The sequence below is a fragment of the Vollenhovia emeryi genome, unplaced genomic scaffold, assembly GCF_000949405.1.
Source record: "Vollenhovia emeryi isolate VEMERY1.0 unplaced genomic scaffold, V.emery_V1.0 DF939186.1, whole genome shotgun sequence".
Classification (NCBI taxonomy): Eukaryota; Metazoa; Arthropoda; class Insecta; order Hymenoptera; family Formicidae; genus Vollenhovia; species Vollenhovia emeryi.
The window spans coordinates 678,091-696,604 of record NW_011967180.1 but is presented as its reverse complement, the minus strand read 5'-3'; the positions used below and the strand labels follow the sequence as shown (position 1 = coordinate 696,604).

The window sequence follows — 18,514 nt, the reverse complement described above, 5'->3', positions numbered from 1 at the left end:
TGCGCAGTTAAATTATTGTAACATTATAGAGAATAAATTGTAAAGATATTCTGACTTCTCGTAGGAAATTGAAATAAAAACTTTGTAAAATTTTGTTTAAGAAGATAGAGCTGCATATCGCTATCTGAACAAGGCAACGCCGTGCCGATTTTATTAGGTAATATGGAAAAAGGATCGCCCACCAAATAGCATCGGGGAGTTGTGCGAAATAATATCGATTTAGGAAAACGATTAGCCTCTTCCGTGGGACAGGTCGCTGCGCCGTGGGCAGAATACCAGGAACCGTAACATTGTGATTATTGTAATTAAATCGTCCCCCGGGAGGGAACGGTAAAGGGTACAGCAGCCGGACGGTCCTTCTTCATTCGTCTTCCTTCTCCCGCGAAATTCATTTCCACTCATCGTTCCATCCCTTTTCCAGCCCACCTTCTGTCTCTCACATTTCTCTGGCTACTCGTGAAACGTATCCTCGCTTTATATCCTCGAACAATCGTATCGGCGATTACGGAATCGTATAATTATCTTTCACACGTTGACCTGTTTAAACTTTAGTATTCTAAAATGACATAGAAACACAGACAATCAGTTGCGGTTCATGAAATTTAAAAACACACATGTGCTTGATAATTTTGTTGCAAGATTGAAATGAGCACTACACATGTATCAGAGGTAAGTCTCCAATTATGAGATAGGCTTCTAATATGAGACAGCAGGTGTTCAACATTCAAATTCAATCACAAAGCTTTTTTCCAACTACAAGATCAAACAATAAATTTTCCACTAAACAAATTTCGCTCCAAGAACAATAAATTCATAGTGGAACTAGCAGACGACGCTAATTAATTGAGCAGAAACCTCGTTATCTCGTATTAGGAGTCTATCTCGTAATAGAGAACTTTCCTCTATGTATACCCGGCAACATGCGATAAAAGAAATAGGAGAATTCGGAATTTTACACATGATTATTTTCAAATGTTATCGTAAGCATTGAGGAAAAGAACCCTCATAAATTTCAGATAACAGATTCTGAAAGTGAAATGATAAATATTATTATTAATAACTTTGTTTATAGTCGATACAAATCGTACGGACTTGGACAATGGCGATCGCTATCGTGTTATATGTTTTATTGCATCGGATTTAGCCAATATCGAGTATCCTTAATTTAATTTAAAATTACGTGGAAGAGCCGCGTTATCAACGCGTCTATAAACAGAAAACGAGCAAACAACGTGACAAGGTCCGGAATTAGCTCGATGATGAAGGAGCAAAGGGAAACGCAACGTCTTGTTTGTACGGCGTTTCATCACGCTTTATTGTCCGTGGAAGGCGCGGGAATTAATTAAAGTTAAACAGTACTAACTGACCGGCAAGCGCGTTAACTGCCGGCTATTGTCGGGAAAGTCGGGAATGATGGTTAGCCTCGTTCCCGTGGATCTCCGACGTAACGACTTGCGTCGAAAAGGGATCGCTGAGGGAACTACTTCTTGTTTACTCTCGCGAGATTGAATTGAACCCGGATACATCGAACATTTTCTCTTCCCCCCCCCCCTCTCTCTCTCTCTCTCTCTCTCTCTCTCTCTCTTTGAACGAGTCACACTCACAAAATTACTCCGTAGCTCTTTAATGTTGGCAATGTACGAAAATATGTACACGGAGAGAATTTTTTCTTAAAATTTATCTTGAACATCAAGTAATCCTGGGGCATTTCAAAAAATTTTATGAGAACTTTTTGAAATTTTACCATACATTTTACAAGTAATTATACTTACTATACACTTTCCTAGTAGAGCGTATGGTAAAATTTCACAAAACTCTCGTAAAGGTCTTCAAAATGTCATGTTGTCCCACAGTTACATGATGTTCAGGATAAATTTTAAGAGAAATTTCTCTCCGTGCATATTGTACACTTCCGAAAAGTATGTAGAATTGCATAAGCAAGCTTAAGCATTTCCCCGTAAAATTTACCCTGAAAATCATATAATCGTGGGGCAACGTGGCACTTTGAAGCATTTTATGCATATTTTGAAATGTTACCATACATAATTTACTAAAGAGAGGAGGGTACAAGGTATGGTAAAATTTCAAAAAACTCTCATAAAATTCTTCGAAATGCCATGTTGTTCCAAGACTCCATGATTTTCGGGATAAATTTTAAAAGGGAATTCTCTCCGTGTATAATTAAAGAAAAACAAGTGTGTAAAATTACACTAACAACTTACAAATTATACTAGATTAAAGTTACAAGACGAAGATAAAAATTCTCGAAACTACAAGGCCGTCGTTGCGTAAAGCCATTTAGCTTGGAATAATTTTTATTTTCAATTGATAACAACAACATTTAAATGTACATTACGATCGACTAGTGTGAGGTATTCTCTTGTTCCTCTCATTCTATTTGGTATGATCGTACAATAACAGTTAACCGCGTTGAATCCGATAATGTTGCAAGTCGCTCGAATGCGCTTTAGGTATACATTTAGCGCACCGATAAGAGCACAAGCGACTTCATCGGGTCAAAGTGCGACGAAGCTACACGACAGAAGAAGACAGTTCACACCTACAGATAAACCCTATCTACACGAATATAAATAAATATTTACAACGATCTTAAATTAGATCTTAACTTAACGTACGAGTCGAAATTGGGAAACACGCGCGTTAAAAGAAAATCAGAAACGAGGAATCAAGTCGAGAAACCGAATATACAGGGTGTGTCAAATGTCTCCCCGCAGCTGCAGATTCCTCAATGAATTTAAGCTCAATCTATTTGTCTCGAATTTAACTGACACCACTAATCATAAATATTTATAACCAAATAATATGTTAGACAATAATTGCATAATGTTATGTTAATTAATAATAATGTGTTTAACCAAACAATATTGTTAAATGTGTTAATTTCAAAACTCTATTACATACTCTATTAAATATTCTGCTGAAAATGTTCAATATAGCATCAATTAAACATAATATCCGCAAAATCCGTAATTTGTGTAAACCCATTTGTCGATATTAGACATTGAAAGAGGCCATTATTCTTTCCATCGAACTTCCCTAACGCCTCCAAAAAGTGATCTCAAATCCGAACAATATCCGTACAGAAAAATGATGAAAGTTCTGTATACACCCTGTACGTAAGAGACGTGGGTGGTCCACGGGTGGCATATATAGCAGTATCTTCTTCCAGATTACAAGAAAAAGAAATCTGTGGGGACCGTAGCGCGGCTCGCCGGTGGCATCGAAGGGAAAGGTGGCGCGGACTAACTGGCCAGGAAATGTCCTCCACCTCCCCTCTGCCGCCCTTATCTGATCTAAATTTCTAATTTCACGGGAAACGGAGAGACCGGATTAACACCGTCGATATACACACGACAGGCACGGTAATGTCGCACCCTCCCGGCACAGATCGTTGTCTCGTCGAGGAACGATTAATTATCTCGACGCCTTGTCGACCGAGTCGTGAGTGCACTTTCAGGAATCGGATACCGTACACTTTTGGAGCCCGTAAAACTCCTCCGCGCGGCACGGCTGGCCGCGCGCAGCAGAAAAAGCTACTTTGCGACTGCTGTTAAAAATCTCGTACCTGATTGGCGTATGCTCTCAATCTCGGCCGAATCTAAGAAACGTAGTCCAGTCAGATTCACAAATTTTACAACAGTCGCGAAGCAGTTCTAAGCCACTGTGACTCACGCGTGATTAAATCTATATCGTCTCTCACGTTCCTCGTTTTTAATAATCCCGCACGGCACGCGCGACACGTGGTCCAACAGCGAGACGGCACGACGCACGACGAATTATTTACGTAACCCAAATTGGTGAATTACGGTTGCGTAAGTTTCCCGATTTATGAACACGTCGCGTTTCAGCCGCGAACGAATTATTTAACGTCCGCCAGTTCATGGCTCTTAATCGAGATTTTGTACGGCGCTCACGCGCGCGCGTCGAAACGAGCCTCGAATTTCTCCTCGTGTATGACGGGGAATAAATTATGTTGAAGAACATCGGAGATCGGGAATATCCTCGGCTGACAACGACCGTACACGCGAAGCGTGTGCAGTACCGATGCCTAATGGGGAAAGTGAAATGTACCGGCGGCGTAAATCAGAGAAAAAGAAGCAATTGAAATGCGCGCTAAAAGTTCGACTCGACGTGCAGCGAATACTGTTTTTCGTGTGAACTATGAGTTTACAGCATCTAGTAATATAACGTATATCTAGAAACATATACAGTCCCATTCGTCACAGACATTTAAAAAATTCGTCGGCTTACGACAAAATGTTTTCATCATGGTGCAATTTCTCGCCTCAGGCATTTTGTCAAAAAAAACAAATTCATGGGACATCGTGACGTATGAGTGCATACGCAATTCTTATAAGAATCAAAAGATTCGCTGGTTATTCACAAGACTTACTTGTAAACGTAATACTATAATATTTAATATAAATATGCAAGATAAATATAATTAATTATATTAATTATATTATCTGATATAATATATTTATATTTATAGCATGTAGAGTATATTTAACGTTAATTATATTTGTATTTATCTCTATGATATAGTATAAATATATTGTTAATTATACATTTAAAATATAATACATAAATATATTAATCATATATGCTTACAATATAATATAAATAATTTGTAAAGCATATTTACAGAAGAATATACACGAAAATCTGCGTGCACGTAATAAAATTAAATGTCTCTCTCTCTCTCTCTCTCTCTCTCTCTCTCTCTCTCTCTCTCTCTCTCTCTCTCTCTCTCTCTCTTGCACATGTCAAAGTAGAAAATTTATAAGCGCGCGCATCAACAACAATTCCCCTGTAACAATTCTATTCACGTAATCTATCCTGTAAGGAAACAAGATAGATATGTAAGGAAGATGATTTCAGAAAATTTTCAACTCACTGACTAGACATAACAAACTCTTAAGAGCAAACGTAAATTATATCAAGTTAATTACACTTGATAACAGTCTGCAACGTCTCTATTTAAAATACTGTGCTATTGCATAAAACGTCAAACAAGAGCCTCTCCCTGCTAATTCTGTGTCATTACTAACGCCAATATTAGAGTTCAAAGTTGTAATTTTGCTCTTTGTGACTGTACAGTGTCGTGTACTGACGTAGCTGCGTCTCGTCCATTTTGAATTAATTCCAGAGAGAATGCCTCGAGAATGCCTATCTGTCAACAAATGTGCTTTTCTCACGAATCACCCACGAAGAAAAAAAAAAGAAAGACTGCCCGTGAAGAAATGAGGTACGAGAGGCACCGAAACATAGTAGTTATCATGTTTCCAGAGCTGAGAGCACAAAGAACCATAAACTTCAGGTGAAATTGACTGAGGTTTAACTGATTTTTCGCTTACTTACAGCATCGAAATATGAAGAAGCGAATTATTTTGTATAATTATATAAAACAATTCGAATTAGTTTGAAACAGTTCGAATTAGTTGTAACTTTGAAATCAATTTTCATATTGGTCTCGCACTGCTCCCTTCCCCGTACTACACGTGCAAAACAAAGACCTGCGACACTTTGCCTCAGAAACAGTAATAGACGTTGTGCCTATTATTTAAAATTATAATTGTATAATTCTGTAATTATAATTTTACATACTACATAATTGAACGAGTTGCTCGCGCAATCAATTATCAAAACTTCCATATGACTTCAAGTGGTGAGCTTTAAACAAACCTATCGTTATTGCAGAAATTCTTATAGAAAAAAAATGTAATTAACGGATTAAAAATATGCAACTAAACATTATTTTAATTGTTAAAGAGTAACTTTAAAAAACATTTCAACGACGATTTGGCACTCAGAAGGTACGATATACGTCTTTGAGGCAGAACATCGCACGTACTTTAGTAAGAGCTCGTTAAGATTGCAGGCGGTATAAGGATAGAGGGGAAGCGGCTAGTGAAGAAACTTCCAATGAAAAGGCGACTAAATATATTCAACGAGTGACCCACTGGAATTGATGCCAGTCATAAAAAAATTAAAAATTATTATCAGCAATTTTTTTCGACACTCTTGAAGTCCATCCAGCAGGTGCTAGAAGAGCGCATTAAAATATAAAAATATATGTGTACAATTGATAATAAATTATAGCATAACAATAATACTTCGTACTCTCTAAAAGTCAATCGGTACACTGAAAACAGTTATAAGTAAGCACTGAATAATTAAGTGCTCTACTTATAATCAGTGAATACATACTGTTTTCAGCGAACGACTTTCAGAGAGTAGATTTTAATGAAAATAAGAAATCACCAAACAAAACAAACGCAAGGGTGGGATGCACGCAGATTGAAATTATATTAGAAACAAATATTGTCTCTAACGTCTCATAATGTCTTCTATAGTGAAGCCGAGTTTGTGCGTAGTGCTCTTCGGTATTGGCAGAAGACCGCTCACCCGCTCTGCCATTTGTCTAACCTCTGTAGAGGACATCATCCTGGAGTCCGACGACACCGAGGTCTCGATCCTGAGGTCCTGCGGGACATCGTGCGACAGTAGGTGTGTCTTCAAGTTGCTCCTCTGATTGAAGCTCCGATTACATATCGTGCACTTGTGCGGCGACTCCTCCATATGCATGACCTTGTGAACCGCCAGAGTCCTACTTTGGCAAAATCCTTTGCCGCACTCGTTGCATTTGAATGGCTTCTCCTTACTGTGTATATATCTAAAAATGTTAACAATTCGTCAGCCCTCGTTACAGGGGGTCTATGCTGTATCTTGGAACATAGTGAAAATGGTAAAAGTGAGCGGCTTTGTCTCTTTCAAAGGGGACGGTTATAAAGAGACAAGGCTACTCGCTTTCAGCATTTTCACTAAAGTGTAAGATACAGAAGTGACCACCAGACCCCGACCTTCTCTCTTACTGCTATTTGGTACAGTCCGGTTAAACTTACAACTATATAACGCGAGTTATACATAGACACGTATTCTTATCTGATAAATAATAATTTTGTTAATTATTTTTGTGTCTTTTTTATGTATTACGCTTGGTAATCCCTGCCTTCTTCTCGATAATTTTGATTAACTCTCCCACCTTTGATCGATATATCATAAACACATGGCGTCTACCATTAACAATATAGTTGATGATAAAAGTAAATTGACATTTTCTGTTTTTACAGGCATACGGATGATACAAAGTATCGATATCGATAAACGATTAATACATTGATTGCCATCTTCGCGCGCAATTCTCGTAAGCGGAGCAAGAACTCTCTTGCGAGAAACTGGTTTTCACTTTTTTTTCCACGAAATTTCATATAATTTTACGCAATTAGCGGGAGACTACCGAAATCGTAAGAACGTAATTCGAACCGGAACTGATTCGCACCATACCTCTTTCTAAGTAATAGTTCGCTGGCTCTACTGGAGGCCAGTGAACATAGCACTTCGTACTTAATCACATAAATACATCTCTAAAAAATTGAAAGGTACAGAAATACAAATTTTTTAAAGATTAGTTTCTTCAAATTGCCAGTATAATAATAAAATTCCACATTTCGTTCGACCACAGCTGGCCACATTTGTTAATTAATCGGCCAAATGCAGTGAGCAATTCGACCACTGAGGCACGTGGTAATATTTGCCGCAAAAATAGTGTAAAGATGACATCCTCGTGTCTGTTTTTCGACTTTAAACTGCGCGATTCGGGTTGTCGGCCGTACGCAGAACTGTCGATGCGCGATTTAGCGCAATAAATTTTCTGCACTGACCGATTAATTAACAAATTTTTTAATTTGACCGAAAAGGTGACGTCCGATGATTCTTGCGTAAAATTAAAAGACTCTTTTAAGGTGAAAGTTTCAAGAAGTCCTTATTTCTCTCCGTATCTCTTCCCGTATGTTTTATCACGTCTCTCACCGTATCTTTTCCGAGGTAACATTTTTTTTTTGGAGAATTGTGAACATAAGATATAAGAAGTTTTGCGTATTTATATGACCAAGCATAAATTTCTCTGCTCACTGTAGGACCTCCAGTAGGATTTCAGAAAAAAATTTGCCGGTCAGTTCCGGTTCAGTACTATCCCTTGTCAGTTACTGATTTATGCTTATGTGCTGACACATGTGTTTAACTTTGTTTTGCTTCCCTGTGTGCAATCGCAGAAAACCGTTCTCTTGAAAACTCTCCCGAACAGTAAGCACACGCGGCGTTTATTTGTATTATTTTAACACATTGTATTAGATCCTATTAATTCCCCAGTCCGATTTATTGTCTTCTTTTACTTCGGCGATGCAGTCCACTTGAAAAGGGTTCGGAAATGCTTGAGGAACGTTCGGAGCGTTGTTCGTAATAGATTGTACTCAAACAATATATAATTGATATAAAAGCGTAATATTTTAATATCCACTCGTGTAATCTTTTCAAATAATTATAAGAAATAGCCTGATATTACATCATACGGCGATAACATCGCTAATCGGTAGATGGACCGCGGACAGTGTGCGTACTCGTTATGAAAAATTATTCAGTCTACTACGCAGCCAGACGGTAATAACAATCGATTGATAATTATGCCAGGCTGGACAAATGGATTAGCACAATGAATCTGACATTCAGGGGGGACTAACGGCTACTATAAAGTGACTATTGCGACGTAGATAAATATTTCCGAATTACTAATTGCAAAAGGAACGTCAAAATTATTTAGGTATAGCAGAAATTTTCAAAGAAAAATTTTCTGAAAGGATTAAACTATAAAACTGCGCAAAACCCGTTTCCTAAGGCACTCAGTATGCTGGGGATTTTTCTTGTTCAACATATTCTTTATTTGTCAAATAAATAAATTATATGTAAATGAATTCTTTTGTAACGTAAAATTATATGAAAAAACATTGATCCGTGAACCACCAACATTTATGTACGAATATAAGTCCGTTACCATAAAAAATATGTTCGTTTTATGCCTTACTTTCAAAACGTTTAGTATTATACTTTCGAGAGATCGTAATAGGGTCGCAAGGACGTCGAATGTAACTGTAACGATTCGAGGACGGCAGACAGAAAGTAGAGGATACACAGAAGAAAAGAATAGTCTTCTTTTGAAAATATGTTTGGTTTCATAGTAAAAATGAGACTATATTGACTGAAGCAATTTTATATAATTCAATCAAGAACAATATAAGCTTGTTATTTAAAAATAATTTTCTTGAATAGAAAGGAAAAGATATTGAATAGAAAATAACATATTGTTGAATCGAAGATTATAATAATTAAAATAATTTTAATGTCAAAATAATTATATTCTTGAAGTGCAAATTATAGTATTTAAATAAGACCGCGGTATTGCTGAAATGTGGGATTCTTCATGGCTTCTAAGAAGATTATAGACTGTTCGGTATGTACAAGACGTGATGAACGCGTTCATTTGAGTATATGAGTATATAAGTTAATCTGACACTTCTTTTTCTGTGTAGAACGTTCACCGAAGGCTACTTCGGACCATTCAGGTAAGTTTTCGTGAACCTAAGTTCGTGCTTCCTGTAGTTAGAGATTCTCTAGAAAGTTCTCCCGAATAGTGTACGGCATTTATTTGTATTATTTTAACACATTATTAAATCCTAATAGCGTTACTTCAATTCGATTTATTATCTTAAACTCTCCTACCGCGATCTCGATATAACTTACTCACTTGTAATTTCGAGATACAGTCCACTTAACGCTGTTCTTTAAATGCTTCAAATGGCTCCTCTCCTTCTTTCTTTAATAAAACGCAAGAGAAGAGGAACGCTTCGAAGTATTCGTGGTATCTAGTGGACCGTGGTTGTGGAAAAATCAATTAAATTAAGATTCCAATCGAATCCAAATTGGTAATTGGCGAGTCCACTTGATGCTGTTCTTTAAATGCTTCAAATGGCTCCGCTTCTTCTTTCTTTAATAAAACGAAAGAGAAAACTCTACCGCGTCGTGTTAAAATCGCGCGGTCCTCTTTCCGCGATTTATCAACTCGCAACTTCCGTTCTCCGCCATAAGCGCCGACGTAGTATCGCGTTATGCAATGCACTCAGCATCATCAGACTGGCAGAATCGGAGCGCGCGTTTTCGTAAACGAGTAACGAAATATTTACCGATGATCCCTCAGATGGTCCTGCCTGCGGAAGGCCTTTCCGCATATGTCGCAGGAGTACGGCCGCTCGTCGGTGTGCGTCCTCTCGTGGATCAGCAGGTTGTAGCTCTTGGTGAACTGCCGGCTGCAGAACTTGCAGATGAACTGCTTCTTGGGCCGCTGGCCGGTCGGTCGTCGGGCGAGGAACGACGGCGGCTGCGGCGGCGGCGGCACCGGGAACATCCCCGGGTGACCCTGATAGTACAGATAAGGGCGTTGGGAGCAGCAACCGCGAAACGTCAGCAGGGCCGCGTCCTTCAGCCAGTTGCTGATGAGGGTGGTGTGGTAGGTGCTGGCGACACCCTGCGTCGCCTGTACGTGCTGCGGATGGTGCTGCTGGACGTATCTACCACCGGGGAAGCTTGATTTGGTCCATTTCGCGTTTGAAAAAATTACATGCTGCTGCTGCTGCTGCTGCTGTTGTTGCTGCTGCTGTTGCTGCTGCTGCTGCTGCTGCTGCATCGGTCTCTCAATCGTCGGTGGCGTCTGCGGCGGAGTCAGGGGCTCCGTCTTAGTCTCCATCTGCACCCCCGAGCGCTCGAAATAAAGCCGATCACCGCGGAGGAAAAAAAAACTGACGGTTCACTTCATGAATGATCGGCGCTCCTCTGGGACCCGTGGACCCGCGTGAGTCCCGCGCGGAATCGGGGACCGGCGCGCGGTGCGCGCGTACGACGAGAGCGAGCGGCGTGAAGGGAGAGAAGAACGGGACACCCTCGAGAGTGCGACGGAGAGAGGAAAAAAAAAAGGAGCAAGAAGATACTTACTCGAGAGTCGGCGCGATACTAAGCGGCCGAGCGTGCCGCCGAGCGTGCCGTGGCCTGGGCCGGGGCCTCAGGATCGCCGTTTACCTGGCGCCAGCAACGACGAACACGGTGGCTCCTCCTACCGTGTCCCGTACGCTGGATACGCCGGTTGGCGGCTCGACTTCCACAGGGGCGGAGCTTCCGGGTTGGGGTGACCCCGCGGGGCGTCGCGACGCTACCCGCCCGCGGACAACCGCGTACTCCCGCTGCCGCTGCCGTCGTCGCCGTCGCCGTCGCCGCCACGCGTCCGCAAGACACGCCGGCGAGGGTGGGCGGGAGGGAGGGAGGAGGACAGAGGGAGGGGTATTTGCCGCTGCGACGACGTAGGTTGTAAATGTTGCGCCGATGAGACTGACGAGAGATGGAATGGGCGCGCGGATGTGTGCGTGTACGTGTGTAGCCCCGTCCGTAAAATTTGCACGTGATCCCGTGTAAATTAACGTGAGTTCGTTAGGTCCGGGTGCCGCAAACGGCGGGGTGAAGGATCTCTCCCCGAGGGTCCAGGGCGAAAGACACCGGGCCCGACTCCGCTCCGTCTCCCCGATCCGCCGATAGATCATTCACGTTCGACGCGGCGGAGCTTGAATGGGGAAAAGAAGCTGGGATTCAACGGGCGTTTAAAAACATTTAAAGGCCCGGTGTTTCGCCGAACGTCGCTTAACTTTGTTCTTACAGCGAACTCGGTCGGAAAATTTCCATCGGATAAAACCGATTAAATAGTGTTTCCGATGGTGAATTTTTCCGATGAAATTTATCCGATGAAGTGCAGTTACCGATGACATTTTATTGAAAGGCCGATCATATTTTTCGTCGGATATACAATTCAATTGGATATATCCGTTTGTTATTATGTAATTGGATTATACGATTATATTTAATCGGACATTTTTCTCAGTGTGCGCACCGAGTGCACCCTTGTTTAGAGACAATTTTTATGTTTAGGGATCATCTTAAATATTTCTCGAAATATTTTGTAGCCAGTGAACTGATCTGTGTAGCATTCATACGGATCATTTTTTTGGCTAAATACTCTCTGAACATAGGTTTAAGACAAAGTTAAATATAAAAATTGACTATAAATTTAATTCACGCTTGTCTCTTTCTAGAGTAACAGTTAGGAGACGAAGAACGAATTAAGCTAAAGTTGAGCGATGTTGGTGAAACCGGATCTTGATAAGATTCTCTGCGCCGAAGCCCCGAAGAGAGAATTGATACCCGGAAAGCTACCGACGGCTGTTTCTACGTTTGCCGAGGACGGCATTAGAAATTTTCACGACACGGCGATACAATTATACAATGAAAAATGCAAATAGGCTTCAATGGGCGAGCGGCAAATTTTTTACGCGTGAAGGCAGAGCCCGGCGTGTCGCGTACACATATGTATGCATGTACTCAAACGGCACATGCACGTGAAAATCGAGGCAATTCGGTTATTACAAACTCCATTGCAGTGAACGGACGAGCATGTTTCCAGCATGGTGCATCGGGTAATCGACTCACGCAAGTTTTCATGCGAGCCAACCACAGGGTCGGCGGAGCACGAAACCACCCCTACCGTAGATAGAGATTACATATCACGAACCATTAGTGTACAAACAACATGGCGCCACTGGCATATTTTGCGACACGACGCGGCTTGTCGTCCTGGGCCACGTTCCATTCGACGCCCGTGACGCATCGTGAGGCATCAGTCTTCGTTTAACATTTTCTGAACAACAAAGATGAAGTGATTCTAGGAGCGTTGCGAGCGCTAAGTGGAACGTAGTTCCCTAGTCGCGTCCTGGGGACCTCGAGTCTTGAATTTGCTCGAAAGGGAAACGCATGCGAAGATTCTGCAGTAAGGTTGCGAGTCGATTGACTGGAAGCTGCGCGAATCAGCTTGCAACTTTTCTGCGAGGGCAGAATTTTCGCGCGCGTTCTCTTTCGAACGAATTCAAGAATCCAGCTTCTAGGGCTCGATCAGGAATCTTTTTCTCTAGCGTGAACTCGTGAGAAGTGAAAAATTTCATTAACAAACTTGTCAATGAAAAGTTTCACTTTTCACGAGTTCACGTTTGAGGAAAAGATTCACGATCGAGTCTCTGGTCAGGTAGGTTGAATTCCGAAACACTGAAAAGTCCGGTTTACACTACACTGAAAAAAAAATCTGATAGATTCAACCAGTCGTCCGTTAGAAAATGGACGAATCAGAATTCCTTTAGGATTTACCAGAATTTCTTTAGGACTTACCAGAATTCTTTTAGGATTTACCATGAAAGATATTTCACGACCAGAAGTTTGTTAGACGTCACTACAAATCTGGTAAATCCTAAAGGAATTCTGATTCGTCCATTTTCTAACAGACGACTGGTTGAATCGATCAGATTTTTTTCAGTGCAGGTATGTATTGAGCCGTAAGAGATTGACCAGTCAACGTTAACGATTATTCTTCTCGCATTCGATTGGCATTGGTCAATTTCTTACGCCTCGTACGTATGGCCCGTCGGTAAAATTTACACGTAATCCCGTGTAAATTATCGTGAGTTCGTTAGGTTCGAGCGCTGTGTAAACGGCGGAGCCAACGATCTCTCCGAGAGTCAGGGCGAAAGACACCGGCCGACCTAGGGCCTGAGCAGAATGGCTGTCTTGTACTCTTAAGACAATGTTTTATAAACAAATTATCAGATCAAACGACCAAGTAACATGGACAAGCAAAATTTAGGGTGTTCGATAGTGAAACAAAATTTAATTTAGTGTGAAAACCTCATATAAAATTTCTTGTACACGTTACGGCAACACCAGTGCCTTCTTCAACAATGTTTAATGTTTTAAATCGTTGTCTTAAAGCAACGCGCAATAGCTGTCTTGTGACTTAAGAATGCAAGACAGTCATTCTGCTCAGGCCCTCACTTACCGACCTCGGAGCCAGTATTGTTTTCACTGTAAAAATAAAATGCTCGAGCATCCGTCTTTTATTATTTAAAGTTATTGTTTAAGTCGGCAGACGAAAGAAGTTTATCTCCTCGAGAATTTCGTATCGATTGCATGTATAATTTTCTGCAAAACTTTCACATTAATTGTGTACTCTTTCTGGCGAACATTTCGTATTGATTGTATAATTTTCTATAACACAAGTGTGTGGAAAATATTTAAGATATTTTAATCGTTCAGATTTTCTCGAAAACCAACGACGACAGATTAATCATTTCTTAATAGCGCGCAGCTACATTGTTACGTCGTATGGTGTTACTAATTGGGACAAGCATTTGTTTTACTCTTAAGTAACAGCATAATCCATCTTCCTCGTCTTCGGCCAATACTCTTTCCGACGTATGGTCCAGTAATCTCATTATGCGTTAACGATGCAGCGCAGCATGATATTTGGGATATCGATGCTACCGATACACTCGCCACGAATTTACATCAACGTCAAGGAAGATGAATCTTTACGGTAAGCTGTGTTAATGAGAACAAACTGATGAAACCTGTTTGGTAAACGATTGATTTTTACAGCACCGAATCGTCATTATCGTGCGTATCCCAAGCCATCGAGAGTCGTTGAAGCAATGCCGGAATTAAAGGAATTCTTATTAAGATAACGTCACGTAATATCTGTTTTTTTTTATATTATATTTTTATCGCCTTGTCTTTGCATCCGATATTTAGCATTAAATACTTAATCTGCAGTGCAAGATAACTGTACCTTTATAGAAAATTGAAACCTAAATGTGAAAGATACAGATCTTAATTTTGAAAAGGACTTATCTAATAAGGATATTTAACGATGATCAATTTAAAAGGTTTACCGTTTCAACGGAACGAACACAGACAAAGTCGACAACTAGCGGCAAGATATAGACAGTATTGTTATCGGTAACGATATGTGGTAAAGATTGTCTTATCTGTTTATCAATTTATGGCAGCACAGACAGTATGACACCAACGGAGAAACACATCGACGTCCGCGAATTGAGAAGGAAGCGTTTGTTGATCGCGCGGGATGACGTAGCGCGCTATTTGTAAAGTCACTTTCAATTTTCTCCACCGCTTCTTCCTCCTGTAAACTCTTCGTACTATTTGACGTCCAACCTACTTTCAATTACGCTCGTCGATTACACTAACAAGTTTATGTATAATCTTCAATCATTTTTATGAAAATTGAAAAGACCCTTTCTTATCTAAGTTTTGGAAAGCAAACGAATAGTTTCATGTACACCTCGTAAGATTTTACGCATAGATGCAAAGCCGATGTAAAAGTCTTTTCATGAACAATGACGTAAGAAAAATATTCAATACCATTTCGATTATTCGTGTCTTAAACACGCTTATTTTTTTTTTCATTTAATCGAGATATTTAGCCGAACATTGCGAACTTCAAACGAGAACACTGTTCTACCCCGTTGTCCGTAAATTCTTTCGACATGCATAAAAAAAGCGCATGGGAAACTGACAGTATTTCACTGATCGCTTTTCGCCTGGAAAGTAATCTTGCACAAGGGAGGAATGCCCTGTAATCGTTATCGTTTCTCGATCACGCTGCAGAGATAGGATGAGGGGAGGATTGGGGGAGAAAGGAGGAGTGAAAGAGAGAGAAAGAGAGAGAGAGAGAGAGAGAGTAGAGGGAGACGACTCTTCGAAACCTGTCTCGTATAATTCCACAAAATGTTTAGCATACAAAGACAAATATAATGGTCGCCGAGATGAGGTTGCGACGAGATCACGGGCCCCGGGCGGGGATGGTTAATTCAGTTTCAAGCTCCATCAGGCAGGCAGAACCCCTCGCTGCCCGTCCACCCCCTTCGCACGCTCTCGTCACCCCTGAAGCGTCTTTGTACGTCGCCGTCATCCATCTATCTCCCTCGTTTCCTCTCTTCCTCTCCGTCCCTCCCTCCCCCCCCTCCCCTCTCACTCACTCCCTCTCATCTCTCGTTTACGCTCTGCCGCTCCTTGCAAAACTACACAGGTACTGGAACTACCAAATTGAACATATACTTGCTAGAACATACCCTTTCCCGTTCCGCTCTTTGTGTCGGATTAAAGCCCCTTTTGAAACGGCAGTGCCTACATATTTATATATACATCCCGAAGCTTTTTCTTTTATGCAATATTTTTTTTAATAAAAAGAAACGTTTAGCAAATTTAAAACCATTTTTGCTCTTCTAGACTAGAAGATACTCAGTTTAACGTTGCATGCTTGACATCGCGAATACGGAAGATAGGAAAAATTCCTCGCGCGTAAAACTATAAAAACACTCACAATTAGATGCTAGAATATTTAATGCATTCTTGTATTTAATAAATCTGAAACTTAACCTTTTATATATTGAAAAAAAACTCTCAGAGCCTAAATCAATCGCTCCAATAATTCCTTTTCAAATTTATATCGGTAAAACTTGTCCCTGGGAAAAACGGTCCATGATTACGGCGGAATTTTTAGTAGCTCTCGAGAGGCTCGGATGGAAAATTGAAATAACAAATATTCGACTCCACAGAAAGCACGCTGACTCCTTTTCTCTTACACATCTTCCTTCCACATCGTTCACAGATTATCTACAGGTCCTCTCGAAGTCGGGGAAGTACTTGAGACGTTGGCATTTTCACCAGACGGTGACAGTCTGTTTATAACATAATTTTCGAAATTAACTGCCCTCGTGGTAAAAGGTGAAAAGTTTGTCACAAGCTTGGCATGGCCTGTGCTTTAAACAGAACCATCTTATACATGGAGTAAACTACCACGGGGGGAGATTATTTTCAACAAAAAATGCTTCGATTATTTGTAAATAACACATATCCTACAAAAATCTAGAGTACATTATTTAGTATTTCTAATCGACTTAAGTATTAACGAATTGTGAGATATAAGATTTTTATATTAGACAGTAATGGAGTAAAGTTTATTATGGGACAATTTGACAAATATCTCGAAATTAAATATATCAATGATTAAGCTTTCAATCGACCATAACCGGCAACGTGTTTTTAACACAGAAAATTTATATCGCCCTGGCTGAGGTAATATTTTTCGCAATAAATTTTCTGTGTTAAAAACACGTTGCCGGTTATGGTCGATTGAAAGCTTAATTATTGTCAGTCATGTACGGGCGTCGAATAATTCTTGATGTTAAATATATCAATTGATTATTTTTTACATTATCAAAAATGTTTACAATGTAATTATGTATACTAAAATAATTTTTGTATTACCTTTGTCTTATACCTTTTTCGTATAGGTACAACCTAAAAACGATCTAAATAAATTGACATATTTATTTATAGAGAAATATAAATTAAAGTACAAATTAAATTTGTACATTTAAGTTGTCATATATTTTATAATTTAACATTTATTAATTAAAGTCAAGTTGAAAGTAACATTCTAATCAGTAAAGTCATTTGTGGACCATTGTATAATATACCATTCGTGTATCATTTTATTTTAAGTTCAATGTACTTAAAAAAGGTGAAACCCCATATTTAATTCGACACTGTCTAAGTGGCATTCTAGGAGGCTATCGGGGCCACTTGAGAAACAGACACAACGATTTTCTCGCTTTTCTATTCTCGATCAGGCCACAGATGTTAAATACGGTAAGATTCAGGTTACCAACCAACTTTTTCAGTAACTCATGTCACTGGAAAAAGAAAACTCTCCTATTCTGTTCTTAGATCATCCCAATGTGCGTCACTCGAGACAACCTTGAATATATTTCTTTCCTTAATCATACAGAAATTGCCGAGTTCCGGGCCACACGTAGATTTTTGAGTAACCATATTTCCGCCAGTCTTACGTCAAAGTCAAAGTAAAACTAAGTTAAGGACGGCAGTTGAAGGTAAACTCAACTGATTAAGTCTATACATTATGTCTGTGAAAATTTGTTGAAACTTGAGAAACGACGAGCGGTATTCGTTGACCTCGCGCATCGATCGTCCCCTTTGAACCCACACGGCACTCGATATATATATTTTCCCGTTATTAAAACTCCAAATCGTTTATAGGCGATATCATCTGCTTAGTCTCAATGAACCGAACAGACGCCCATCGCTTCTGCCAGTCTCTCAGCTCGGGGTGTCATATGCCCCGTTCAGATAATATCTACGTGGCTATACACCGTAAGATGTCACGTACTTAACTCCCATGTGTGGAACGATATGCGAGAAGTTGGGTGGGGTGAATTTAAACAGAGACCTTTAAAATCCTCCCCTTGAACTACCGATTCACAGTTTATATCACGTATTTCCATTGCTCTTTTATTCGATACGTGTCGCAAATCTCTCAACTGCACGCACAATTCTTGCGCATCTAATAAAAAAAGTTACTTCTATTTTATAATTATTACGCGCAAAATTAAAACGTTTCTTCTACAAAAAAGCTGCTAATCTCTTCAACAATACCAATAATTTTCTACAAAACATATTACTCTCTTTCTTTTTCCTCCCTTTCTCTCAATCTTTATTATCTTATACACGTTAATTTACTTGCGCATTGCACATCGCTTATACTATTTCTCTTTCTTTGTAATGCAATTATTTTCTCTATTACTTTTAATTATTTTGCTTCTTACACATCAGATTTGTGTGTTCGCTGCGTATTTTC

General features: G+C 40.0%; 1 protein-coding gene across 1 annotated transcript; it reads right to left on the bottom strand.

The window, feature by feature from the left end:
- Window positions 1-6,132: 6,132 nt before the first annotated feature.
- LOC105562553 (protein odd-skipped) lies at window positions 6,133-10,897 on the bottom strand. The gene is made up of 2 exons (XM_012013498.1): window positions 10,098-10,897; window positions 6,133-6,697 (listed from the first exon to the last, which is right to left on the bottom strand). The coding sequence occupies exons 1-2, from the start codon at window positions 10,655-10,657 to the stop codon at window positions 6,352-6,354; spliced, it is 906 nt and encodes a 301-aa protein (XP_011868888.1). The 5' UTR covers window positions 10,658-10,897; the 3' UTR covers window positions 6,133-6,351.
- Between the last annotated feature and the right edge of the window lie 7,617 nt (window positions 10,898-18,514).